Genomic DNA, 27,209 nt, shown 5'->3' on the forward strand with positions numbered 1-27,209 from the left:
AGAACTACTGGTGTTGGTCTAGCCTTGTTTTGGTTTTTCTCTGGGAAGGTATCCAGAAGTGCAGGTCAGTAATTCAAGACTATGTTTTATGTGGGCAGCACAAGGAGTTTCAGGAGCTGTTGAAAACTGCTTCTCTGAAAGATGGCATTCAGAATGTTCAGAAATCAACAGATCCGCCTCTGTTCGTCTGTTGGTTTTTAAGAGATTCTTACACATTGTTGTTCAAGATAACCTGGCTAGCCCTTCCTTTAAGGGAGGAGGACTTGGAAGGCAAGACAGCAGGGGTGGCTTTTGGGAAGAGTGAAGAGGTAGGTTGAGGTGTGGTGGAAGGAACTGAGGGGTGCTGAACTGAGAAGGTGGTTTTGGAAGACAGAGTGAGTCAGTGATGCTGTGTTAGCAAAACTACTGAAAATGACATGGTATCTCGAGATATGCTGCTGTGCTCCAGCTGTGTGCAGAATGGATATGTAGGTGCCATCAAGCAGGGGTTATGGTGTACAACATCCAAGTCTGTCCACAAATCTTAATACTTCAAAAGGGTTTGGTTTTCCAGGGGGACTGAGAATCTTTGGGGGCGTGTTTGCAGCAAGTCTCAAGTGAGAGAGATGGTGGAACTGCAGGGAGAGGCGTAACTGAGAAATGCAGTTTTGTTTTTCAGGCTGGCAACCTCGGTGGTTCCTTCTCTGTGGTGGCATCCTGTCCTATTATGACTCTCAGGAAGATGCCTGGAAGGGCTGTAAGGGAAGCATCCAAATGGCTGTTTGTGAAATTCAAGGTAACTAAGATACAGTAACACTCAGCTGCATTTAAAGTTTGTCTGATAATGTTGCATTCAAGATGAGATTTCAGGTGACAAGAGCTATTTGGCAGCTTGATTTCTCTGGTATGTATTTGCAGTAACTTGATGCTTCAGGTCTTTGATGCTGCTAAAAGATAAGATATATGGGAATATTAACTAGAAACCTCAGGTATTAATTCTCAGGGCAGGGATTTGGAGACTTTGTTTTTTTCTTAAAATACACTCTATAAAAATACAGTTTTTATGCTATAGTATTTTGAAAATGTTGAGTGAACTGCAAGTCTTTAATATCGTGGATATTTTACGTGCAGGTGGGTCACTGCTTTTCATGAGCTGTGGTGGAACATCACACGGCTTTAAATGACTCTTCATAAGCAGAGAGCTGAAGATAGGAACATGAATAATAAACTTCAGTATTGGGTCTGCTCAGTCATATTGCCACATTTTTGAGGTTCACTTAAGGGCTGGAAGCTTGAAAGAGAGGCTTGCCAGAAAAGGATGCCCTTTCCATAAAGACTCTCAGATTATACTGATCACAAAACTGTCTCTTACAGCTGTACACATGTGTCCTGTCCATTCTCTAACTCAGGAGAGAAGTCATAAAATGGCAGTGGGGGAAGTTGGGACCACAGATTTCTCCTCTTTCATTTCTGTTTCACCTGCCACCTGACACATCTGTTGGGATGTTTGGTTGGGCTGGGAAGGGCCAGGGGGCTGGTCTGAAATCTGTTGCTTTCAGTTCATCCTGCAGATAACACACGAATGGACCTGATAATCCCAGGGGAGCAGTACTTCTATCTGAAGGCAAGAAATGCAGTTGAAAGGCAAAAGTGGCTGGTGGCACTTGGAACTGCCAAAGCCTGTCTGACTGACAGCAGGACACAAAAGGAAAAAGGCAAGAACACCTTTTTGCTAGCACATAATGTTTGCTTTGTATTTCCCCATGCTTTGCCTAGTCCATGTGCTTACAACTTCAGTGTCCAGCCTGTGCTTCAGATCTTTGGTGCTGCTGAGAGCTAAGACACATGTGAATAATAACTAGAAATCTCAGGTATTAATTCTCAGGGCAGGGATTTGGAAACTTTGGGTTTTTGTTAAAATATGCTATATAAAAATAATTTGAGAACCATGTGCTGATGGGTTCTGTAAGCACAGTGAGTAAATAATCCCTGGCTAGGAGTCACTGTGATGCAAACTGTACGAGAATGTAATACCCCCACCTTGTACAGCTGCCTAAATATGATGACCCAGCCTGTCACACCAGTGTGTCTTCAGCTTTGGAGTTCCTCACATGTTTCCATGTTCTAATTGGGCTGTCTTCTGCACTTTGAGAATTGCTTCAGCAATTAAGGAAAGGTTTGCAGTGAGTTCCAGATCTGTTAGTAATCAGAAACTTAAATCTGATCATGGTCAGGCTGTGAAAATTAATTCACTTACCACTTTGCTTTCATCAGCAATGTCACTTCCCTCCCCCAATGAAAACCCCTCTTGCTTACAAGTGTGGCATCAGAGAACATTGTAAGACCTCATGCCTTATCCTTGTGTAACCTCAGCACAGTGACTGTACAGAAGATGGGAAAACAGCAAATTATTGATGTCCTGAGTAAATGCAGGGCATGGCAAGCACTTCCTTTCCCTGAGGTGAGGATTTGCTTCTCCTCTTAGCCTTATGTGTGTTATCTCCAGGCTTTGCATCTATTGGTTCAAACTGAGCCAGAACTGGGCAGAAGATGCTGCTGTAGAGTCCTTCACCAGATGGGATCTTATGTGCAGTGCCTAGAAGCAGAACAAAGTTGGATCTGTAAAGTGACATACAGTAGCACAGGGTGAACAGCTAGTAATGTATATACAGAACTAAACCATGTTAGTCTTACTGAGAGACAATTTATTTTATAATTCAGGGACTCTAATATCAAAAACATTACTTCTGAAAAAATCTCAGAATGACTGTTAATCTTATCAGGATTAGTCTTCTGAGTTCTGCACTCTCTGTTTCTCAGAACGAGAAACATATGGATACACTGGAGTGAGTCCAGCAAAGGGCTGCTAAGATGATTAAAGGAAATATCTAGTGAGAGAGCATAAAAAGATGAAGCCAGAGTCTTATCACTGAATGAACAAGAGAAGATCTGCATGAATTTTGATACAAACCACTCAATTGAAACATATGCAAAAATGTTCTTGTTGTGATGACAAGGGAGCACTGAAAGGCTGCACAGAAGTTATTGTGTAGTCTCCATCCTTGGCACTGTTCAAAACCTGACTGGACCTGAGTAATTTGCTCTGACTCTCCTTGAACAGGGGAGTAGGACTAGCTGGTCTCCAAAGGTGTCTTCCAATCTCATCCATCCCATGATTCAAGGATATCTGTACTAAATTAATCCCTTTCTGTTGGATAGAATTCATCTTTTATGTCCAGTGTTTCCTACCTACGACCCTGTCTAAACAATGCTATTGCTACAGCTTAAACTACTTTGAGAAAACAAAGCATATGTAGGGCTTTTCTCCTATTTAAAAGGCCTCCTAAGACCAAATGTTTGTACTTGCCTTGCACTGGATACAGTAAATTTAACTTTTCTTTTGTTTAACTTTCAGAGTTCACTGAAAATACAGAAGCCTTGAAGACCAAAATGTCTGAACTTAGACTGTACTGTAACCTCCTTGTTCAGCAAGTGCATAAAACAAAGGAAGCCAGCATTTCTGGTGTGTCAGAACCAGAGGTACAACTCTATTTTTGTTATAGACCACATGTGTAATGTCTTGGATGCATGAGCTTTTCTGGATACCCAATGTAGTATTCACTCACAATTACTTAATGTTGCAACCTCCTTCTGCAAAGAACCTGGGGGAAATAAAGTGCTCACACAGCAGTTCTTGTTTAAATGGAGTGTTACTATATTGTTGCAAATGACTTGCCCTTTGTAGGGCTAGCAAGTAGTGAGATGAGATCTGATATCTGTGATCTAGACAGTAACAGCCCTGTAGGTGATGTGTTTACAGTGGAACAAAAAAAGCAAAAGATCTTTTATAAAAAGATAATTTGCATGAAGCACACATTTTTCTGCCCGAGTCATTAATATCCTGCTCAGCAAAACACATCCAAAACCCTTAAAAGGTCAAGAGATGTTGCAGACCACAAAAAGAGCAAAAGTGAGATAAAGAGCTGCTTGGTTTGCCTCACTAAAGTTAAAGTTTCAAACCTTGCAAATCTTTGTGACCAAAGAAGCCTCATTTGAGAGGGATCTCCTAAAGACCGTGATCTGCCCCTTGGTTTGAGAGAGAAATGTGTGAAGAAGAATGCACTTCCCTTGCTAGAGAAGCTGGTGTGGAGTTCCAGGATGCCTCCCACTGGAGAGATGGGTCCTCAGATGCAGAACAAGCAGGCAAAACACCTGAAGGTTGATCAAACCTTTGGTTTGGTGTCCAAACCATCTCTGTAAAGATACCTGAGAAACTGTGTAAGGTGAATTAAAAGACAGTGCAGAAGCATGATGTTGTGTACAAATGACTAAAAGGCACTGTTAGAACTTGCAGCTCACAGATGTTGGCCTGTAATGTGGTGTTTATCCTGCTCATATTTCATGCATCTGGGGGAAGACTCTTTCCCTGATCTTACTGGCATTTAACTGCAAAGATTTATTGCTAAAAGCATTTCAGCAACAATAACTCACTTTGCAGAGATGAAGAGGCAATGTGATACCTCATTCTGCATTTTGTCATTTCCAATAAGTTTCTGTTGATGAGGTTTTTGAAATGATCATCTGCAGATCATTCTCCATCTGTTTAGTTTGTTTACTTTTCATATCTCCTGTCAGTGGTGTTTCCTGGAATGCTGTTGTTGAATACATTCAGGCTTAGTATTTCATGCACTTCTAACACCAATAAGATAATTGTGAGGCATTAATTTCAAAACACAAGCATATTAAGCTGCTTGTACTGAGCTGCTTATACTGAAAAGAGGGGTAACACTGCAAGGGGACATAGCCACAGAAATATGTGATGCCAGTCCTCTGAGCAGCTGACACATTGAATTTTAATTCATGTTAGCCAGAAATCACAGCTGTAGAAGCTGTGGGCTTTGCAGACATTAGTTGCTCCAAATTGATCTTCTGTGGCGAGTCTATTTCTTCCAATTGATTTCTTCCCACAGAGTGAGATTGATATGGGAGCTCTGTTGAAATCAACCTGTGACACTTTCCTGAAGACTCTTGAAGAATGTATGCAGATTGCAAATACTGCCTTCACTTCTGAGTTACTGCATCAGACCCCACCTGGATCCCCAAACTTAGCAGTTCTCAGAACAAGCAAGGTAATGGCCAGTATCTTCTTCTCTCAGCCTCAGCAGGGATGCTAATGGATCCTTTTGTCAAAAGTAGCATTTGTAGAAATAGGGAATGCCTTTTTACCCATATCATAGCTACTGGTCCTACAGTGGACATACTCTGCTATTTCTTGTGGTTTGCAAGTGAGGTAGCACCATTTTTTTAATAAGCAGTGATCAATCTCTTAACCTTTAATGACAGGTGAAAGTTATTTCAGAGCCTGAAAGTTACCCAGTGGTGTTTCACAGAAAGTCATACAGTGGTGTTTCAAAATACCTTAGCTCTGCAGCAGGTTTGTCCATGTGGGAGCTCACAGTAATTATTACTCTGTTAAGCTACAGCAGTATTGGATGTGTGCTAATATGTCAGTGGGAGCTGATGAGTTCAGCTTTCTAATGAGAAGGGCACTTTGTTGATTCCTGGATCCATAACTATATATGGAAAACTGGAGTATCTCTGGCAAACAGGAAGTTAAGATCTATGTAGGAAGGTAGATGCATGACTGTATATGAGAGATGGGATTGCTTCACCATATCTGATATCTAGCTTCATGTTTCCTCTATTTTTTTCAAAGCTTTTTGATTAAGTAAAGAAAACATTGCAAAGGAAGCTCACTGCATTGTTTCTCTTCCATATGCTGTGTGGTGTCTCACTTGACACTTGCTAACTACTTTCTGAAAGAAACCTTCAGATTTTCTTTCTTTTCCTTTTTCTTTTTTTCTTTATAATATTGTAATGGTGTAATAATGTAGCACCATTTTCAGATTTGTCTTTATACTGCCTCCAGGTCAGAGAATTAGGGAGGGTTTTTTTGCTGATTCCAACTTGTGTTTAATAAAATGTGAAGTTTAAGAAGCATGATACAGTCTTCTTGTTTTAAACAATATTCTCCCCCCTCCATATCTTTCAGGTAAAGCACTCTGTCTTGTCCAGTCACACCTCAACAGAAAGGTACAACAGAAGTCTTTACTGTCAGTCTCTTTCTAATCTGTGTTTGGTAGTGTCTGTTCTTTCCTTATTGCTACTCTACCCTTACCTGATGCAGGCAGAATTGTGTTGCTCTGAGCTGCCTACTTGGAAGGAGGTGAAACAAAAGGGATCTGGCTCATCCCACTGTGTGTCTCTTCTGTATCAGCCCTTTCCCTTTCATTTTTCTCTGCTGTCCACCTGGTGTCTTACTGCTCAGTCACCAGCCAACTCTCTCCCACTTCATTGCTCCCTCCTGCATTTTTGGTTCCACTCCATAAGCTCCTAAAAATCACTGATGGTGAGCAGACTGATTCCTGGAGTAGGTGGCAAGGATGTATATTTTAAAGTACTAATGAGGGGATATTCTACAAGTTACAATACCTGCCTGCAATTTTCTTTTCTGTAATCGTATTATTATGTACCTTTTTAATAAAGATCATTGTAAGTATACTTGAACTCTGCAAGCTGAGATCGAGTCTTTATTCCTCTTTACTGCAAAAAGCTGCCTCATTCTTGTTATTATTTTAGACAAGTTCTTTGCTCAGAGCAGCCTGTGACAGCCTGTAACTTCTGTCAACTATTTTTCTCTTGTTATTTGTGTGTTCACAGGAAGAAGCTTACCAAGCAATGCTTTATGCACTAAGTATTATTCTTTCCCTTTCTTCAGGCAGGTGGAATTGAACCCCTGTGAAAATGGCTGTGTAAAATCAGAAATTACCCATCAAGAGCAAGCAGTTATTAAAAATATGGAATGTTTAAACTTGGAAACAAGTGAGGGGGCTGGTGATGTTTATGTTGAAGATCATATAGCAAAGGATTTGGCAGGTAAGTATATGCACAGTCTTTTGTCCACAATGATTATTCTATAGGTGTAAATTAAGGAAGGTGTAGGCTCCTTGTGAGACTGCTGATCCCTGACTCCCAGGAGGGAATATCAGTCTTTTAGTTGATACTGCCTCTTGCAAGTTTTCTCAGCATAGCTCCTGCTGCCTTTGCTGATGGCTGACTTGGGACTGAATGGAGAAGGAGATGAAAATTTTGTTTTTGGACAAGTTGAGGCTCTTCAGGTACAGATTGAAGGCTGGCAGGGCTTGGGCTCTCCAGGCACTGTGGACAGATACATCATTCCCTGCTGGTATGTAGGGCTGCAGTGTCAGAAGAGGTTGTGGGAGCTTTGTGTGTGTGTCTGAGGGCTTGAACTTTTAGTCACTCTTGATTGCTCTGACAAATGTTTACAGAAGATTAACCCTTTTCCTGCAACTAAGAGTATCCTAGAAAGCATCTTATTTCTTCCTTTATCTTAGCAATGGTGTGAAAGTTAGGTTTGTGTGCAACTTCAGTGAAATACTGTTGAACTAATTCAGTATAAAATTCCCTCCCATGTGCTCATATTGTTCAGGGCTGCTGAACTTTAATTGGGTAACTATTCATGTAACATCATTTTTGCACATCCTCTTGAATGGACTGTACTGTTCTTGAACAGTGACTTTCTCTGCCTGGCTGTTATTCCAAAACATAAATATGCAGTCAGTGAGTCAGCAGAAGTTTTTAAGTCCAAGTTAATGATGATAGTAATTTTGCTCTTATGGGTTCTCTTTGGAATTTTCCCATTTTTGGGGTTGGTACTACATAATGTGGCAGGTCCCTGCAGGATAACAAACACATGACACCATCTAGCATAATATCAATAAAACAGCACTAAAGCAAGGACATCAAACTAATTCAAGTTTTTGGTGTCATTTAGCTCCTGTGGTTCCTGTGCACAAAAGAGAAAAGGCTACCCCCTGTTGGGTATAGATATTTGAGCTGCAGAGTTTTGCTGTCAGTATGGGGAGGAGTTAGTATGTGCAGGGCCATCCATAGAGGGTGGGCTGACCCAGCCAGCCCATGAGCTTTGTCTTGCTGATGGCTGCGCCTGGGTGCTCCCTCTGACCCCAAGAGCTCTGCCTTGCTCAGATATTTTTTCTTCCCTCTCCCCTTTTTTAAGAGCAGTCAGTCTTTAAAAGTGCTTGAGCATTTCAATCCCTTAGCAATTTTCTCTGTCATTTAGGACTTACAGTGTTTGAATATGAAATTTCAGAGGACCCAGGGTTTTTGCATAGCACTCCTGCAGTGTCACTGCAGACCTGGGCTGTTTCTCTACTCCCCAGCCTGTGTGGCTTGGTGAAGGACAGATCAGTGGCATCACTCAAACCTCTTGTCATTCCTTGGCAGAGACACTTTACTGGGAAATGTCAGTGATGTCTGAGGCTGGAGAGTGGCTGGTCTGGGTATGAGGGGTTTTCTTTTCACCCAGCACCAGGTTTGTTCAGTGGTTCTGCAACTAATTGGCACTGCTGTAAGCCTGCTCTCAGTTGTCACCTGGAGGAAGAGAGTTCCTTGCACCTTGATCCCTTCAGCCAGAAGCTCAGTTCCACTTCATGTCTCTCTTTAGTCCTCACTGACACTTGGGAGTATTCCTTTCCTGGGAAATTCTGGATGCTAGTTTGACAGTCTGGCAGCAAGATGTGCTGTAGCTATGGCTTGGATGATGCAATGCTGTGAATCATTTTTCCTTCTTTACTTGTTCTCTGAAGTTCTCCATGAGGTCCAAAGGTCTTACCTTGTAAGGGATGTATATGAAAGATTTTGTCTTTCCTTTGTCTTCCTTGTACTTTATGTGAAACAGATGTACTGGGCCCCAAAGAAGAAATAAAACCAACCACAGTAGGGAAGATATACCTGGATCTTGGAAAACTTTAAAGATATTTATAGAAATCAGGGAGAACATAGCAACCTTTGATAACATAGAAGTGTCCATTTAAGCAGCCAATTTGCTTACTGATCAGAAGGAGTAAACATGTTGCTATTATTCTTTTGCTTTTGAAAATGCATTGTGGCACTTCAGCAATACTGGGAAAGTTACAACCATGTGAGAAGTAATCTTCCTTTCAAGGAGATGAGTCAGCTCCCTGCTGCAGCAAATTGCTTCTTCAGTGCTCTTCTTTCTCACAAGACTGTCCTTGCTGAGGTTGTGTGGGCTCACCTGTACTGCAGCCTGGTTCTTGGTTTGTCTGATTTAAAGAAATGGGGGGTGACTGCTTGAAATGTGGTCTGAGCATCTACCAAACCTGCAGTGGTGCTGGCAGGGATGCTTTTAAACTTGCATTATCCAGATGTCCAAGTGCCCTCCTTCAAATATAAAGGCATTTTGATGAAAAGGAATAACAATATGTGTATGTAACTGGGGTTTTTTTTGTTTTTCTTTTGTTTCCTGTAAATGTTAGGCATTAAAGATGATGGAGAGGACAAGCTGCAAGCTGTAGAAGGATGTGGTGCCCACAAGATGCTGCAGTCAGAAACAAATTCTTTAAGTGGATTGACTCTGTGTGAGGAGGAAAGAAATGAAAATGATTCTCCTACCTTCTTCAGTGTCATGAGCAATAGGTAGTACAGTTTCAATTAAAAGGATTATTGCAACTTAATGTTAAGCCTTAAATTGACTTATTTTTAAAACTTTTCTGTCTGTAAAGCTGTATTTACTGAGATTATTTGACAGGACTGCCTACAGCGCAGTAATTGGAAGAAGATATCTTTTGTAAAATTAGCTGTACAGAGTTAAGTGGGAGGTTTTTCCTTGTTTGTAATTGCAGGCCTTGCTTGCACACCACCCAATGTGTGTTCTCTGCAGTCAATTACTTTAACGTAGTAACACAAAAGCCATGGGTGTGGTTTCATGTCTCTTAAGTTTTCCCTCTATGCAAATAACTCAGACAGGAAATCTAATTTTGCTTTTGGCACTTACATAAAAAGAATAGTTAAGGTAGCAATATTTTCTGCTTGTCCTGGACACCAGGTTCAGTGATATTGAGCTTCGGGAGGAGGAGGGCATACCAACAGAGGAGTTCCTGGAGTCCTGTTATGCAATTGTGCCTGTTCTGGGTAAGCAGCTGCTTTTCTTCTGACTCCTTCTGACTGCTGCTAGCAGCAAGCAAAGGTGGAGCAGTCGGGTTGGAAAATTTGTTTCTTCACTAAAGTGAAGTAATAGAACCAGTATAACCACAATCAGTTTAACTGGTACCAGTACATGTTTCTTACCCCTCTGCTTTAAAGAGGATCCACTCTCACTGAGATGGGACCCACATATAAGCTGTTTGGCAATCTAGGTGTCTCTATGGAACAGCAATTTCTCCCTCTCAGAAAAGCAGCATAGATGCCTTACAGTCTGGTACAGCTGACAGCACACCATCAGCTGTACTCTCTATTTCGTTTTTCCAAAGACTTTGATCTTCACCTAGCACAGCCCCCCACCAGCTTGACCCCTGCATCTAGTGGATGTGGTGTCTCTGTGAGCCTGCAGCCTTTAGAAGACTTTTGAACTGTAGGTCAGAGAATTTTAACATGTGTAGCAACTGGGATGGATTAGTTCTGTATCAGAGAAAAAGATCAGTTTGTCGTTCATTTAGTATTTTCCTGCCATTTGTTAAATGAGTAAATGAAACTCATTTTTACTAAAACATGAGAACTGGAAAAAGAGACAATTTTAAAATACGGCTTTTTTTTTCCGTAGACAAGCTGGGACCGACTGTTTTTGCTCCAGTTAAAATGGATTTTGTAGGCAACATCAAGGTAACTTATTTCTAGCACAGGTTTTTGTTTTTTTTAACAAAATATCTACTTTAGACACTAGTGCTCCAGAATCTTTGTGGTAGGAGTCAGTACTGGAAGGTTATTTAATATTTGATAATGTTACCATCTGTCAGCTTAAAACACTGAAATGCCCCTAATTCTGTTCTGACAGTACATGCTGTGTTTAATAAATCCACTTGTGTGCAAACTTATAAAATACTTGATTGACTGCCAAGTAAAACATCTGTTACACCTAATGAATGTGACTTTGATCCTGAGCTGTATAGGTTTATAAGTCATGATGTGATGTTAGCAATGTTGACTTTAACCTGTAAAACAAATGGAGGGGATGGGGGAAAAGCCCCTTTGCTCAATCAAGTAGGATTGAGAAGCAGTTTAAGAAGCAATTTCTCAGCAGACTAGGGCAACCCATGCAGGCTTGGTTCTTGTTCTGGAAGTTCTTCCAGCTTCAAATACCTTCTGAAGAACCTTGAAGAACCTTTGAAATACTGGTTATGAGCCAAAATGTGTTCATAGCAAGATTGTTTGTAGCATTTTCTTTCAAGAAAAAAGAAGTAAAAGCAAAATATATCTTCTGAGTGTGTGCTAAGGAATGTTGTATACAATCAGATTTGTTTGGTTGCTTATCTTATAGAAGGTAGCCACTGGAAGACTGAAAATAGCAAGAGAAAAGAATGCTATTTAAAAAACTAAACCATAGAATATTTATTGCCAAGTGATAGGCAGCTACTCCTTCAATGTAGAAGAAAAATCTGTTTGTATGCTCTTTATATATTGTCTCTTTTGTTTGCATGAGGAGTTGTGTACAGAAACTTGGGAATAAACTGAACCATAGGCATGCTGAGCACTGCTAAGTGTAATATTGAGAGTTTGCAGTGGTCAGAAGGTAAATTTTGCTTGTAGTTGAAGCTCTGGGCAAATGAGACTTTGCTTGAAGAGCAGTTTGAATTAACTCCTTTCCTCCAGTGGGGAGGATGTCATGGGAACTTGAAGCATTTTGTTGGACAGAAATGGTAGGTCCCATGTAAATTTTTGGCTGAGATGCTTTATTTAGGTTGTGTTAGCTAGATGTGTCTGGAGTGTGCCCTGGGATGGCATGCCCAGGGTGTCAGAGCAGCCATGCTGTGCCATGGGGACTCTGTGACATCCTTGGGAATCTGCATTATCTCTTAGCAGGGAAGAGTCCTGGTAAACAGAGCATATTTATAAGCTCCTGTTGGGCCTTAAAAGACCTAAAGCTTTGCCTATTATATTCTTTCCAGAAAATAAACCAGAAATTTATAACCAACAAAGAAGAGTTTGATACCCTTCAGAAGATTGTGCTCCATGAAGTGAATGCAGGTGTAGCACAAGTTAGAAACTCTGCTACAGAGGCTCTCCTGTGGCTGAAAAGGTAATGAATGGCCTTGTAGCTGCCTTCACTGGGAACTGCTGGTGCAATCAGGGGCCTTTCACCAGTGCAATCTTATGTACATGGGGCAGGCTGGTTACTTCCCACAGGCTCCATCAATCCAAACTGCCCAGCTTCAAGATTATTGTGCTTTCTGTGGTTGTATCACTGCAACTCTGCCAAAAGGCCGGAGAAAAACATTGCAGGCAAACTTTTTTCCTCTAAAAGTGAAGTTACAGTGAATGACTGATCCTTCTTGGCTAGGGCATCAAGCAGATGATTTCAAGCTGCAGCAGAAATGTTTAGCACAGTATTTTTCCCTTGGACTGGGAGAGAGGCTGGAGGAGGTGGCTGCAATTTTGTTCAGATTGAAATTGGCTCCTTAATACTGAGTTTTATTGCACTTTGGAGTTGTATTGCAACTCTGGGGGCTTTGTTATACTTTGGATTACTTTCTTATAAACATGGTTTCTTTTTATTTCATGGGTTCGTCCTGGCAGAGGTTTAAAGTTCTTGAAAGGGTTTTTAACAGAAGTGAAGAATGGGGAGAAGAATATCCAAACAGCTCTAAGTAAGTACCAATTGCTTTGTTCTTCATCTGCTTCTAAATTCACATGCTTGACTACTTTCCTTCTTGTTTAGAACCTGTGTCTTTTCTTCAGTGGCTGATGAGGAAAGTGTTCTCGAAGACATAGCATTTTTTGAAAACTGCAGTTTTTTAGAATGGTTGCCTTGAGATGGGTTACTAGATAACTGGTAAATGTAATTCATTAGCAAATAAAGATTCCTTTAATTGGGATACTTTTGGCAGAGGAGACAGTCAAGTGCTTTGACTCATGCACATTTCTCTACTGGTTTCCAGTGGAAGCTCTCCCAAATGTATAATTGCTGTTTTGTTAGTTTTCTAATTCCTTGTGTGATTGGCCATCATTCTTGGAAATCACCTCTTTGCCAATTTGGCTGTGAATTGCCTGCTTGAATTAGAAGGGAGGTTTTAACAAAGAAGAAGGATTTTTTTCCAAGTACACAATTTCTGACACTCTTTGTCAAGCTACTGACCACAGTAAGTACAAAACAAAATACAAACTCCTCTTAGACTTTACTTGGTTGCTCCTGGGCAAGACCCTCTCTACACGCGTGCAGTATAATGTTGTAATAATCCTTTAAACCAACTTCAAAACAGCTTTTTTAAAGCTTTTTATGTTACCTTCTTTTACAGAACAAAGCAATTGCCTTATAGGATTAGTAAAAAGAACTACTACACTGCAGTATGTAGCAGCTCTTGGAAGTGAGGCTGTAAATACATTGCTCCCAGATATGGGTGTTAAACACCATGGAAGGTGATTAGGCACTTATTTGACCTTCTGAGTCTGAAGGCTTCAGCGCTGAACTGCTCCTTGAATTGCTCTGTGTCTGCAGCAGAGTCATGCTGCTGTTTTTTTATACTTTTTCATTCACTTTCTTCCCCTGAAAAGCTCTTCTATATCTGTACCACCACTGCAGCTTTGGTTTACTGTTGGAATTTCACTCCATACAGTATTTTCTTAGACTTTGCATTAGCCTTCCTGTCTGTTGGAACACTTACTTGCTGTGGATGAGTTGAAGGAGATTTGACAGGGGAGCTGAGACCCCAGTGCAGAAATCCCAAATCTGTCATCTCCTTTCAGTCTGCTCAGAAACAGCCATTATTTACATTGAGTAGCAAGAATATACCCTTGAATAGTCATCTCTAAGCTCTGTGTTCTCTTGTGATGCAAACTTAAAACTGCCATACATCTATCTCTTGATTTATTTTCTTTTCCTTTAAGACAATGCTTATGGAAAGACATTACGGCAGCACCATGGTTGGGTTGTCCGCGGGGTCTTCGCTGTAAGTATTTATCTTGGCTGCTGACAGAGCTGGGGGTCTTGTCCATGTGATCTTATATTGTGTGTAATTAATAAACTGTGTTAAAATTCTAAGCATTAAAATGAATAGATTCCTTTGCCAGACCTTATTTTCAAACTGAGGATTGTGGCTTTCACTGTGTTTAGTACTGGACTTTCAGGATGGAGCCTGATTTCCAGAGATGAAACAAGCAGATTGCATTTGCATGCACAATTTTTTAATTATGTGCTTTTGAGCACAGTTTTGCAGGGCTATTAAATGAAGAAAAAAGGTTTTGAGGTTGCTTTTTTGAAGATTGATCTCGCTTTGAATATGAAGAGCATTCAGACAGGATTAGCTCAGTGTGTGTGAGGAGTTGGATAGAGGAAATTTTTCGTCCAGTCTGGCAGCTCCCCCTTGTGTCTGTCATTGGAAAATTATCACTGAAATTCCGAAAGGAAAAAGGGAAAACCTCATCCAGGCAATCATGACTTTGAGAGGAGCAGAATTGTTGGAGAGACCTTTCTAAAGAGCATGTTGAGAATTTAGTGATGGTGTGTAACACTGGGTTGGAAGCTCCCCTGACAAACTATACTTTATTTGGGGTTTGTATTTAATTGATTTCTGATATGCCCAATGTATTTATATAAAATATGATACACAAACACTTTCTAAAAGTCTAGCATCTCTGAAGATATCTTTAACTGGGGATCTACACAAAAATAATAATAAAAATAATATTTTATAAAGTTAACCTCCCTTCTAGTTAAAATTCTCAATATATGCATGTACATGTGATTAAATTGAAGCTATGCAGTCTAAATGCAAAGAGGGAAGTCTTAGAAGTTTTTCAGGGCTTTAATTGTATTTCTTTTCCCATTCTGTGTTGCAAATCTAAGAGCTTTGTTTCCTCTCCCAGTTAGCTTTAAGGGCAGCTCCAACGTATGAAGATTTTGTGGCAGCTCTGTCTGTAGATGAGTGCGATCCTCAGGAAGAAACATTTTACAAAGGAATGCAGAGGGACCTCAACATTTACTTACCAGCCATGGAAAAGCAGCTAAATATCTTGGACACTCTCTATGAAGTACATGGTTTGGAGTCAGATGAGGTGGTATAACTACAGCAAGACCACATCTTAAAAATTCAGGGACTGTGTCTGTTAACAAAGATTCCTTCCATTTTGGTTTTGGGACATCATTTCTGTTCATTGTATCTTTTCAGGTGGGAAAGGTGTTGAGTGTTTTGGGGGAAGGGTATGTGTGATTTTTATATTTTCATTATGCTTGTGTTGCATTTAAATGCAGAGGTACTGTCTCTCTTTGGATCATAACTATGTCCGTGGTGAATGTTTTTGACTGTTTCTCTTCTGCCTGTGCACCTCCTCTTCACCTCATAAAAGTAACAAAGCAGAATTTGGCCTTGGCTGCTGTACCTAAGGAGAGACCTGCTCATGCAGCAGAGCTCTTGTGTCACCACTTGGCACCCAGGCAGGTGCTGCTGCCTCTGACTCTCCCATTCCCTGTGCCCACTCCCTGCCATGGTGTAGGAGGATAGTGAGAGTTATTGTTACCCTGGTAGCAGAAGAGAAGGACAGCTAAACACCAGCTTACAATGTGGTGAGTTTGTCCTTCAATTTGGGTTGAAGCTCTTTAATGCAAATAATATATTTGCATGACATAGATATTTATTAAATTAAATAAGCATTTTAATCCAAACATTACAGAGATCTTCACCACAGGTGTATGTGGCTGGTGGTCTGAGTGGCCCCAAGGTCTAGCCTTTGAAACAGGATATTGTGTTCTCTGACCAGCTCCCAGTATGTGCTGTGGCTTCCCTGCCGTATAAACCTTTTAGGTTTTGGGGGTTTTTTGAATCAAATTCATGCAAAACTGTAATACTTGCTTTTAAGTTGAGTACAGCTAGCAGTTTGAAAAGCAGATGTCATTAAAATCCTTCCTAAACTGTCATTATGGGCAGAAACTACATGCAAGTGGACCTGAAATGAGTAAAGTATAGGGGAAGCTAAAATTTGTGATGGAGCTATTAAACATGGGACCAATTACAAATCTTGAATTTTGAAATTATTTAGAAGTGACTAAAAATTAAGAAAGATTTCCTCTTTTTCCCATTTTGCTGATACAGATAAAAATGTGTTTGTTAGCATTACTGCTATTAAAATAGTGAAGAACTCCTTTTAGCTGGAGACATTGTTAGCAGCAAAATTTCTAGTTGTGTTGATGACCAAGCAGAAGGCTGTCTGTGAATTACTCCAATTCAAGGCATAAGCAGGTCTCTCCTTGTTGACCTTGGGCTTCAGATGGCTTTGTACAAAGAGCCGAGTTTAACTCATGTACAGGAGTGGTGAAGACTCTGCTAATGAGGAACTTAGAATTAGTAAGTTTTCATAAATACACAAGGCAGTGTTGCCATATTCACAGAATTATTGCTGGCTTCTGCTAGGCTAAAACCAGTGTTGTTAGTAAAATGAATGTACTGCAGACCTGCTGCCCTGCATTGCTCTGTGACAGGAACCTCTGCACACTGAATACTTGATCCTTTCTAAAGAGCCTAGCATTGTGAGCTTTAAGAAAAGCATGTGATACTTGAAGAAAAGGCTGACATCAAACTTACTGTATAAAGAAAGATACCAGGACTGTAATTAGACATTAATAGAGTCATAGAATATGCTGTGTTGGAAGACATCCAAAGGGTCAGGATCATCAAGCCCAACTCCTGGCCCTGCACAGGACACCCCAAGAATCCCACCATGTGCCTGAGAGTGCTGTCCAAAAGCTGCTTGAACTCAGGTGGGCTCAGTGACCTTTTCCCTGGGGAGCTTGTTCCAGTGTCCAGTCCCCTCTGGGTGAAAAGCTTTTACCTGGTATCCAACCTAAAGCTCCCCTGACTCAGCTTTGTGTAATTTCCTTGAATCCTGTCACTGGTCACGAGAGTGAAGAGATCAGTGTCTGTTCCTCTGCTTCCCCTCAGCTTCCTGAGGATGTTGGAGATCACAGTGAGGTCTCCCCTCAGTCTCCCTTCTCCAGGCTGATCAAACCAAGTGACCTCCTCATAAGACTTCCCCTCCAGACCCTTCACCATCCTTGTGGCCCTCCTTTGGACATTCTCTGACAGCTTAATGGGTTTTTTATATTGTGGCACCCAAAACTGCCCCCAGGACTTGAGGTGAGGCCACCCCAGCTCAGAGCAGAGCAGAGCAGGACAATCCCCTCCCCTGCCTGGCTGGCCATGCTGTGTCTGCCCCCCAGGACAGGGTTGGCCCTCTTGGCTGCCAGGGCACTGCTGACTCAGATTCAGCTTGCCATCAATCAGGACCCCCTGAGCTCTCTGCAGTGCTGCTCTCCAGCATCTCACTCCTGTCTGTGCACACAGCCAGGACGGTCCTGTCCCAGGTGCAGAATCTGGCACTTGCCCTTGCTAAACTTCATGATTTGGTGATTGCCCCTCTCCAGTTCTTCAGGGTCTCTCTGCAGGGCCTCCCTGCCCTCAAGGGAATCTCAGTTCAGCTCCTCCCAATTTGGTGTTGTTGGCAAACATACTTAGCATCCCTTCCAGTCCTGTGTCCAAGTCATTTATGAAAATGTTGAAAAGCACAGGGCCAAGGATGTGGCCATGTGGAACTCCACTGGGGACAGGGCATCAGCCTGATGAGTCACTACAACCATTTGTGCCCAGCCCATGAGCCAGTTGCTCTCTGATCATGTAACGTGGTTATTGAGCTGTATGCTGAACATCTTGTCCAGAAGGTTACTGTGAGAGTGTTGAAAGCTTTGCCGAAGTCCAAAAAGATGACATCAGCTGGCTTTCCTAAGTAACTAAGTGGGCTGTCATAGAAGGAAATCAGTTTTGACAATCAGGACTTCCCTCTCATGAAGCTGTGCTGGCTGTGACCAGTGACTGCATTGTCTTTCAGGTGTTTTTCAATACCTCCCAGAATGGTCCTTCCCATGATTTTACCTGGCACTGAAGTGAGGCTGACAGGCCTGTAATTTCCAGGGCCCTTCTTCCCCTTCTTGAAAATCAGGACAATGCTTGCCAGCCTCCAGTCAGCTGGGACCTCTCCAGATTCCCAGGAGACTCTTTAAATAGTGTGACTTCTTGCTCTGTCATCTTCTCTGAGTTTTACCCATCTGTAGTTCCTAGGAACTTGAGAGGGATCAGAAGGAATCAGGTTTTAGTTTTGTGGGTTTACTTAAATTAAGTGTGTGTGTGAGTACAAAGTCAAAACTTTTGACTCTGTTCAATTATTTCACTACTCACAGTGCTAAAAATTAAGCTAAGAGCTTTTGGAATTTGGTTGTCTGCTAATTCTAAGCATGAATCCAAAGAAACCACCCCTGTAGGAGAACAACCAACTTTCCACCCTGTGTAGTTTCCTCATGGTTTTCAGCTGTTCTGTTACTTCACTGTAACGGCTTTTAGCTGAATGGTCTGGAAAGATAATGGAGACCACATTTCCACAAATTATCAGCTAGGTTATGGGAAGATCAGGAAGAGATCCCTCTTCTCTAAAAATTAACTGTCAGATCACCAAAGAAAAATGAATTCCCTTTTGCTCTAAGTTTTTCCAGTAGTAGGAAAGTATATTCAGATCAGAGTATTTGGTGGTATTTTTGGGGTTTCTGTTTTGTTTTGGTTTGTTTTTTAACTAGCAGGAGAACCACTAGTTTGTTGGGTGTGCATCAGATGCAAAATTTGTTTCAAAAATCAGGAGGCTTTATTTTGTAGGCAAAGAACAGCTTAATTGGGCCACTAGCTCCAGTTACTAAGTTCTACCGTTCTTCTGTCGTCCAACAAGCAAGGAGAGTGTTCCACATTACACATTCTCTAATCAGCATGGCATCCTGCCTCAGAGCAGGCTTTCTCATCTTGCTGTTTTGTGTGAAGTTGTTTTTTCTGAACTCTGGAATTGGTGCTTGAGAACGTTTTTAGGAGACCATGGCTCCAGGAGACCCCTCTGTGCTTGTTGTTAAACAGGGGCCTTGCAGAGAATGAACTGAGCAAGGTCTCCTTGCCTTCAAAACTTGCACTTCTCCATGCACTGCTCTTGCAGGGCGCTGAGCACTTCAAGACTTCTGAATGCAATCTTTGCAGTCAAACCACCATTGAGAAAGAAACCCATGCAGCGTGTTGCAGAGCTGAACTCCAAATGACACTTCTCAGGGTGTAGTAGGCATGACCAAGTGGAAGCAAATGCACTGATGGACAACTCACTGTCTTTTTCTGTGGTGTCAGTTTGGCAAGCAGAGAGGATAGCATTAGAATAATTGTAGAGAACAAGCAACTAATTTTTGGCCTTCAAATTTAGAATTGGAGAGAAGGTCGATGTTTTCTGTTCCATCTGTTTGGTTTGTTGATTAGTTACGGTTGTTTTCTTTGTTGTGTTTTTTTTAATGGCTGACATTTATGAACAACTGACCTGCACACTGATAGACATCCACATGACTCTCAGATAACAGCACCCTGGCTGTCTGTACTTCACATGAGCTGCTTTGCTTTCTTGAGTTGTGCTGGTCTGAAGTTTTGCATCCCTTTCCTTTAGAAATGCTTTTGGCTGTTTCCTTCAGTGTCTGACAGTTGCATATTCTCAGGGATTTTACTTACCCAAGGTGAAATAAGAGTAATCACAGCCTTACCCTAGGGGGGAGTAAGGCTGCTTTTTGTGAAGTTAGTATAGCTGAGCGTAGAAGTCTGATACAGCATGTGAGACAGGCAGTGTCTGTGCAGTGTGCATCCTTGCTGAGACATGGTAAATCCCAAAGCAATCTGATAGAAGTGCTATGTAGTACTGACTAATCACAGTCAGCATATTTGAATAGAGATCATGAACACATCTTTGTCATATAATGTCATTGACATCAGAGCAGAGCTCTCAATTTCAGTCGAGTTCTGCTTAGCAATCAGATACTTTTATTTATTTTATTTATTTTGTGTGGGCTTTTATTCTTTTTAAACAAGCTGTGTTCTGGAGTCCTCTCTGCTGTTTAAAGTCACTATACTCAGTTCCGTATTGAAGTTCTGTGAGATTACAGTTGTAGAATATGAACTGTATACTCAAGTGCTTTAGTGTAAACATAATGAGTCATTGAAACATCCCATCTTGACACTGTTGTGCTGTGGATCTCCCTTTAACAGATGCATTTAAAGTTAAGGGCCATGTACCTTCACTTGAAAGCTTTTTGTAAAGCATCATCAGGATTTAAGTTACAGCTGTTTGCTTTTGAAATCTTTCCTTGTTTAAAAGGTGTTGCTAAGTTGGTTGGACATGTAAAAAGTATGCCCAAAACCTGCCCCAGGTGTTTGCAGCCTGCTTTGGCAAAGGGGTGTGGGCCATTATAGAAAAGTTGCTACATATGTCCATATGCTGCACCTTCTGCACCCTTTCTTTTCATTGTCACTTCAGCTTTTGTGATAACGATTAGGGAAGCTTAAACTGCCTTTCAGACACCAAGGACGATCATTAGCTTGTTCCTACCTGGCTGTCTTGACCTTTTTCCCCACCTGTCTTTCCTTTTTTATCCATTGTCATCTGCTTTGCTAGGAAAGCTGTTGCTGTCAGAGCAAAGCAGGATGTTTTATAAGGCATGCAAATATAAACTGAGATATTCAGAAATTAATTCTTTGGCAGGCAGTGTAAATTGGGGCATTTCAGACTTGGCTGTTCTGCCTCATAGGAATGAAAGCACAAAGCTTTTTGGTTTTGTTGTTTTATTTTGTTGTTTTAGTTAGTACTTATTTCTCTCCTCTTGCCTGCATAGTGCAGATAACAAAACAAACCAAAAAAAGCAGTGTGAAATAACTGAATTCATGCCTTGTTGATGCCTTCTGTAGCCCCCTGGTGAACAAACCCTGCAAACTTCTGCTTGCTCCAAGCAATACAAAACCTCCCTTGTGCAGGAGGGGTGTCATAGTGCACTTACGGGCTCTGAGCAAACCCAGGCCCTAGCTGATCCTGCTCACAGTTGACACAAGGATTAAAGCACTTGCTTTGAAGTTACAACATAGGCGTATGCTTCCTTACACACACGTGCATCATCCCACTGGCATGCAGTTCTTCAAAATACAGTCTTAAATTGTCATTTTTAATATCCCTTTCTTGGTGTAAGATTTCCCCCCCACATACTTCAGATGTACTAAAGCTGGATTTTTTAAATATGAAACTTCCTTGTTTTTATTTCCTTATTTCTACTTAACACTAAGTATATCAACTTACTTTTGCATTTCAGCATTCAAGGTGTCCAAAATTTATTGATTCCTTTATTTAAAGCCATGTTGAAAGTTTGAGATTTATGTCTACTTGAAACTATATGAGTAAATTGCATTCCAGAATACAATAATTAAACTGAAAACTAAGGCAGCTTGCTTTTATGGTTTCCTTTCCTATTTTCTTTTTTTCAAGGCAGTTTTGGGCATACATTTTTATCAATGTCAAGCTAAGCTTAATGTAAGCCTTACTTTGCATACTAAAACATATACATACTGAAATACATTTAAAGACAAAGAGAAGGTATATTGCCTCACACTTTAAATTTACTGAATTCTAAGGGCTTGTTCACGCCCCCCCAAATCACCTCTCTCAATGTAAGCTTTGCACAAATTGTGCTGTCATAAGCAGTTCAGTCTGAAATACTCTGAAGTTTCCAGTCTGCATCATCTCTCAAATCTACAGCGTCTGTCTCTTTGTTTGGAGCGTTTTTAAGACTTTGACAGACTTTTATATTATTTCATTATAATAAACTTATTTTAAATAAGCATGTTTTTAAATCTCCTTTTCTCCTTGCATGGATTTTGTTTCTTTTATTACAATATAGGGCCTAAAGTGCTCTTCAGGACTCCATTTGTTATGGTTACTGTGTGAACAGTCGAAACCAGTATGTTTCTGGTTGACAGAAACTGCCTGTATGTATCTTTGTATGAAGAATGTTAACACACATGAAGCCTGTTCAGACTGTGAGAATAAAAGCTGTGTCTGGCACATGGTTGTGGGTCCTTGGCCAGTGTAAATATGGGAAGATTATAGCTACAAAACCCAGCTGGGCAGGGTGAGAGGAATTTGTATTTTCAAATTACATGTATTATTTATCCTTGGACTTGAATGTCTTCCATAGAGATTTCAAAGACTTCAGCAACTCCTGTGTGGTCATCTTGAGATGCGGGTAAGGACTGCCGCTCCTTAACCTGGGTGGGACAAATCCCTTTCCTCTCCCTTTTCTTTCTCCATCTGAAGACAGCATGGACCTCTCAGCAGATCTGTGATACCCAGTCGTGTCACTCTAGCAAGGGCAAGTCCCTCTGTTTAATGGCAACAACCAGGCAGAGAGGCATTTTCTCAGCTGCAGAGGAGCCCTTGCCTACCCAGCCCTGTGGCAGGGGTGGGATGGGGTGCACATATCCCATTACAGCAGCACTGTTCAGCCAGAGCTGCTGTTTCCCATGGGATTCAGGAGATTCTGAACCCTTCTAATTGCAGCTGGCCCCAGAGCATCATCCTTGCAAAGGCCAGGAGTTGTATTTGCTTCAGCAAGGGCTGAGTGTGAGTCGTCAGTCCCTTCTGCAAACTGCCTCATTCTCCTGAGCAGCCAAGCACAGAGCAGCAGCCCTGCACAGACACGTTCTGGTAGAAATGCCACGCACAGAAAGATACCTCCCAGGCAAGTGTCACCTCACTGCACTGCAGCTTCTGCTGGTTAGAAAAGTGAATCTGTTGCTGTTGCAGGATCCCAGATGAACTGCAGAAAGAGCCCCAGCTTTGACAGTTTGCCATATTTGTTGGTAAAGGTCAGGGCATGTGATGCTGGCTCCTAAATTCCTGTCCCTGCAGGAATCTGGATCCATGGTTCAAAATAAGAAATTAGTGTGCTCAGCATGTAGGGTTTGTAGGAACACACAGATGCTGCTGTTAAACTGGGAATGCCAAAGAGGACACAGTAGATTCTGTGATAACCAAAATATCCTTAAATACTCTTTTTCTTTAGGGTTTGTCTTATGGATATAAACTGTGTTTTCTGATTTTAAGAGGGAAAGACAGTGCAAGCTCAGAGCGCCAAAGCTGTGACCAGTGCAATGAGGCAGAGTGCAGCCTTCAGTGGGCTGCTTTCCTTTGAGCCCAGCTGGAAACCCTGCCTACTCTGCAGGCAGCACGGGGCTGGCATGCAGTTTTGCTGACCTCTAGGAAATAAAAAGGTATTGAAATGCAAAATATGGGACCATAGTTCAGCACTACAGCAAAACCTGGAGTACAGGTTTTAAACGTTAGTTTAACACGTCTGTGCAAAGTTGTTTCCTGAATTTTAGCCATGGAAAGAAAAGTTTTATCATTTGAGAACTGGTAGAGTAAGAATCAAACACAAATACAAGGACTGAGAGGAGGAATTGCAGGAGATGCTGCAGTTCGCCAGACCTTTCCAGACATTGGTGCAACCAAGCTGTCTGTCCATTTGAATGCTTTTGTCCAAGATGTCACCATGCGGTTTTTTTCCTAATATTTCATTCAATACATTTGCCCAAATATATTCATATATTTCTTAATGAACAGGTATTTATTCCACTCCTCCTGTGCCTAACACAGGTTTTAGACTTGTTTCTTGCATGTTGCAAAAAAAAAAATCATTTGTAGAAAGTTTCCAGCTTCCCTGCCCTGCCCCTGTGAGGGGATGGTTCTCAGAGAAGCTGCACTGCTGGCACTACAGGCTCAACCCCCAACTTTGGGGATTAGGGAAGAAGGCTTTTCCAGCTTTTGTTTTGTTTTGGCATTCCCCTAAGCTTCACCTTTTTCCAGCCTGTATTTCCTTGCTGGTGTCTTGACTTAAAAGGTCTGGTAAAATTTCTCCAGGGTCTTTCATTGTTTACCCATAACTGGGGAGGTGTCACCCTGGGTGCAGGAATTCTGCCTGGAGCAGGAGGAGCTGAAATTGGTGACACAGCCTTCCAGAGCGGTCAGCAAGGAGCTTCACTAAGATGCTGCCTCCCCAGTGGGTGCTGTGCCAACCAGCAGCATTTGGCTGCTTTCTCTGCCTGTACCTCACTGCTTTCAGCAAGATGCACTGGTGTGTGGCCTGAGCAAAGCCCTACAGCAATGCCAAAGAGAGAACAGCTCCCTGTTTTCCCAAAATCAAACAGATCTGAGACTCCAAAATGCATTTTGATCAATTTGTTTGTATCGGGGCTCCTGCTCCAGCTATGGATCTCTGCCAAAATAACTTCCAATCACTTTAGCATCTGTTTCCAGTGCTGGTATTGCCAGCTCCTCTGTAGTCTTCAGAGACCAGCCGTGCCTCACATAGTTTCCTATAGGTCGTAGCTTTCCACTTGCTGTCTTGCTTAGCAGCTGGACACAATCTCTTCCTGCAGGCGGGAGGAGCTGGGCAGTGCCACCTCTGCTGTGCTGCCACCCTCGCCCAGCTCGCTCTGTCCCAGCTGTGGCATCGCATCTGTGGCCTCAGGTACCCAGTGCTCTGTGTAGCACCAAGGGAGCAGCAGCTTTCCCAGTCCACCCAAGCAGCTCTGCCCCACGAGCAGGGCATGGCTGGGTGCAGCAGGTGCTGGGATGGCTGTGAAACCTGCACCCCTCCGAGCCCTGGGGCAGCTGGGGGAGGCTTGCTTGCCAAAACCCTTGCCAACCAAGAGCAAGGGGCCTGCTCTGCCTCACAGCTTGGTTCTGTGCCCCTGGCCATGGTATGAGGCACTGCCAGCTCTGCCTCAGCAGATGTGCCAGCCAGGCACAGGAACCTTCTTGCACGTGCTCCTCTCCTTGTCGGCATGTACGGAACGTCCCAGTCACTCAGTGGACCATGCCAGGACATTTCATTATTTATTTTCTCCAGTCCAGCTTACTAAATTCCCTTTCCTTCCCCACGAGTCTTTTAAGGGTCTACATTCTGTCACCTTCCATCTACAGTGCACTCTCAGAGTAAAAATAGTCACTGTTCCTTATCCCCACCTCACGCTCCATCAGTCGCCTTGCGCAGGCTGCTCTCCCCTGGGGCTCAATCCAGCCCCTGGGCAGAGGCTGGGGAAAACCCTGGGCTATTTCAAAGCACTCGGACATGCTTCTTGTCAGCCAGCCCAGAAGTTTCTTCATATAGCACTTTGTTTACTTATGTAAGTCTTGTGTGGAGAGTTCGTATATCCTGACTACGCCCCCTTCTGAAATAGGACTCCCTTCTGTCCAAGCTCTTCCGCTTTGGATAAAGTAATTAAATATTAATTTACATTTTCTTAACCCTATATCATCCAGCAATGTTCCCAGCCTGTGAGTATGTAGCTGTTATCCATCCAGGGAGAGCATTTATCTGTCCACAATCACATTTTTTTGTCTACCAGCCATCTCAAATGGAGCTCTCCTTTCCTTTCTATTGATGGAGATGTCTAAGAACACGTAAAACCAGGATATTCCTACACCAATGGAACTTTTCAAAAATAACTATTTGTTATCACCTTTTTTATTAAAACAGAAAGAGACAAAAAAATAGGGAGGTAGGGAGGGAATCTCACCTTAAAGAAGTTTCTTATGGGCTTCAAAGTATGGTGGAACCAAGGCAGGGCCTGAAAAGCTCTGTTAATAACCCTAAATAAATATAGGACATATATAACCACATTGGTAAATTACAGCTGATAGCTGTGTCCCTCAGCCCCAGCTGAGCCACAGGTGTTGGGTAACTCCTTCCGCTCCCAAACTCTGATGCAATTCATCTGCTGTGGTTACAGCAGAAATTAAGTCATCAGCCTTCACATAAAGATGTGCTCACCAAGCAGACACCCTGCTGGGAAACATGGATGTGCGTGTTGCAAAGAAAGAGCATCACCCCACCGTGCTGCAGAAACCCCCCACGGCCTTCTGGGGGCTTTGGCAGGAAGATTTAGCTCTCTGTACCCTGCAGCTGCAGCCCTGCCATCCTCAGGGCTGCAGAATACAGGGAATACTGGCAGAGAGAGCAGGGGAGTCCCCTTGCAAATGGCCTGACAGGGACTGCTGAATGCAGGAGGAATGAATGCATTATTTGCATTATTTGCATGTCCTTAGGGCTCTCTTCTTCTTTGCCAGTACCCAGTTCAAACTCTGTGATGTCAAGCTATTTATTTCATTTATTCCATTGGCAGTTTAATCATGCCACATGGTTACTCCCTGACAAACCTACAGGACACAATTGCTCATCAAATAATGGGATAGTGAGGAGCAGAGGACAAACATTTGACATCTTGAAGTTATCATAGCCGCTCAGTCTCAGGCAGCATAAGGCAGAGCTTGCTGACCCCAGGCAGCAACAGGTACAGCTCTCAGAGCTTTATTTAGAAGCTGTAATCCTGCAGCCTTTCACACCAGATATTGTCTTGCTCAAAAAGTCCTGGCACAGAGTGAGCCTCTCTGCCCTTCCCTGCACCCACCAAGACCAGCAGGATTGCCAGCTTTTCCCACTGGTCCCATGCTTCTGCTTTGGGGCTCTGCTGGATTTGACAACCAACCTCTGCCCAAATGACACAAACCAGTAACTTGTCACTACGGCCACCACGTGGTTTATGATGGTTTATCTGAACCTACTGGGGCACCACAGTTTACACCCAGCATTTCATTTGATGTCGCAACCCCCTGTAGATCCTGGCCCATAATACACACATTTCAGCCAGCCAGTTCTGTCCAGTTCAGTTGCCTGAACTCTTCTCTTTCTCACCTCCCATCAGTCATCCTCCCCTTTAAATCTGCTAACAACTCAAAACCTGAGCAGTCCTCAATGCTCTCTTCCCTGGTACATCCTGTCCTCAGAGCAGTAATAGTGCCAGGCAGGTAAAATGTCAAAGCCAGCGGAAATGTGTAAAATAAATTTACATTGCTGGGAAGCATCAGGGTTGCCAGGCTCCTCTATATCCCCATTTGTCCATCAAATAACCTCAGCGAGGAAGGCATAGGAAGCACCAAATATAACCTGCCCCAAATGTCTGACTGGCTCAGCACAGCCTCTCCCAACTCATGCACAATGAGTTCCATGGGGCTGATTGAAATGAGCAAGGCAGGCAGCAATGGTAGCTCTTCTCTTCCAAACAAAGTTAGTCACTAAAGAGTTTCTGGGATCCCACAAAGGGTTTAGGGAACAGATGGGGTTCTCAAGCAATTCTCTCATTGCTCCATTAAAATGAGGGCGTTCTGGTTAGGAGGGCAAAGGAAAGTAAGGTAATACATGCCTGCATTTCCACGGTGTAAGTCAGCACTCTGAGGCGGCT

At 42.4% G+C, this 27,209-nt stretch overlaps 1 protein-coding gene across 1 annotated transcript in view; it reads left to right on the plus strand.

Moving 5' to 3' along the window:
- Positions 1 to 21,967, plus strand: part of PLEKHA8 (pleckstrin homology domain containing A8) — a 31,218-nt gene extending 9,251 nt beyond the window's left edge. Inside the window, exons 2-14 of the mRNA XM_058019347.1 lie at positions 659 to 775; positions 1,539 to 1,694; positions 3,395 to 3,519; positions 4,950 to 5,108; positions 6,032 to 6,072; positions 6,758 to 6,915; positions 9,357 to 9,516; positions 9,926 to 10,011; positions 10,640 to 10,698; positions 11,982 to 12,112; positions 12,610 to 12,680; positions 13,918 to 13,979; positions 14,896 to 21,967. Coding sequence (XP_057875330.1) covers positions 659 to 775; positions 1,539 to 1,694; positions 3,395 to 3,519; positions 4,950 to 5,108; positions 6,032 to 6,072; positions 6,758 to 6,915; positions 9,357 to 9,516; positions 9,926 to 10,011; positions 10,640 to 10,698; positions 11,982 to 12,112; positions 12,610 to 12,680; positions 13,918 to 13,979; positions 14,896 to 15,093 — 1,523 coding nt within the window. The 3' untranslated portion in view covers positions 15,094 to 21,967. The remainder of the gene's footprint in view (positions 1 to 658; positions 776 to 1,538; positions 1,695 to 3,394; positions 3,520 to 4,949; positions 5,109 to 6,031; positions 6,073 to 6,757; positions 6,916 to 9,356; positions 9,517 to 9,925; positions 10,012 to 10,639; positions 10,699 to 11,981; positions 12,113 to 12,609; positions 12,681 to 13,917; positions 13,980 to 14,895) is intronic.
- The last annotated feature ends 5,242 nt before the right edge of the window (positions 21,968 to 27,209 follow it).

This window comes from Melospiza georgiana, chromosome 1 (genome assembly GCF_028018845.1).
Source record: "Melospiza georgiana isolate bMelGeo1 chromosome 1, bMelGeo1.pri, whole genome shotgun sequence".
In the NCBI taxonomy this organism is placed as follows: Eukaryota; Metazoa; Chordata; class Aves; order Passeriformes; family Passerellidae; genus Melospiza; species Melospiza georgiana.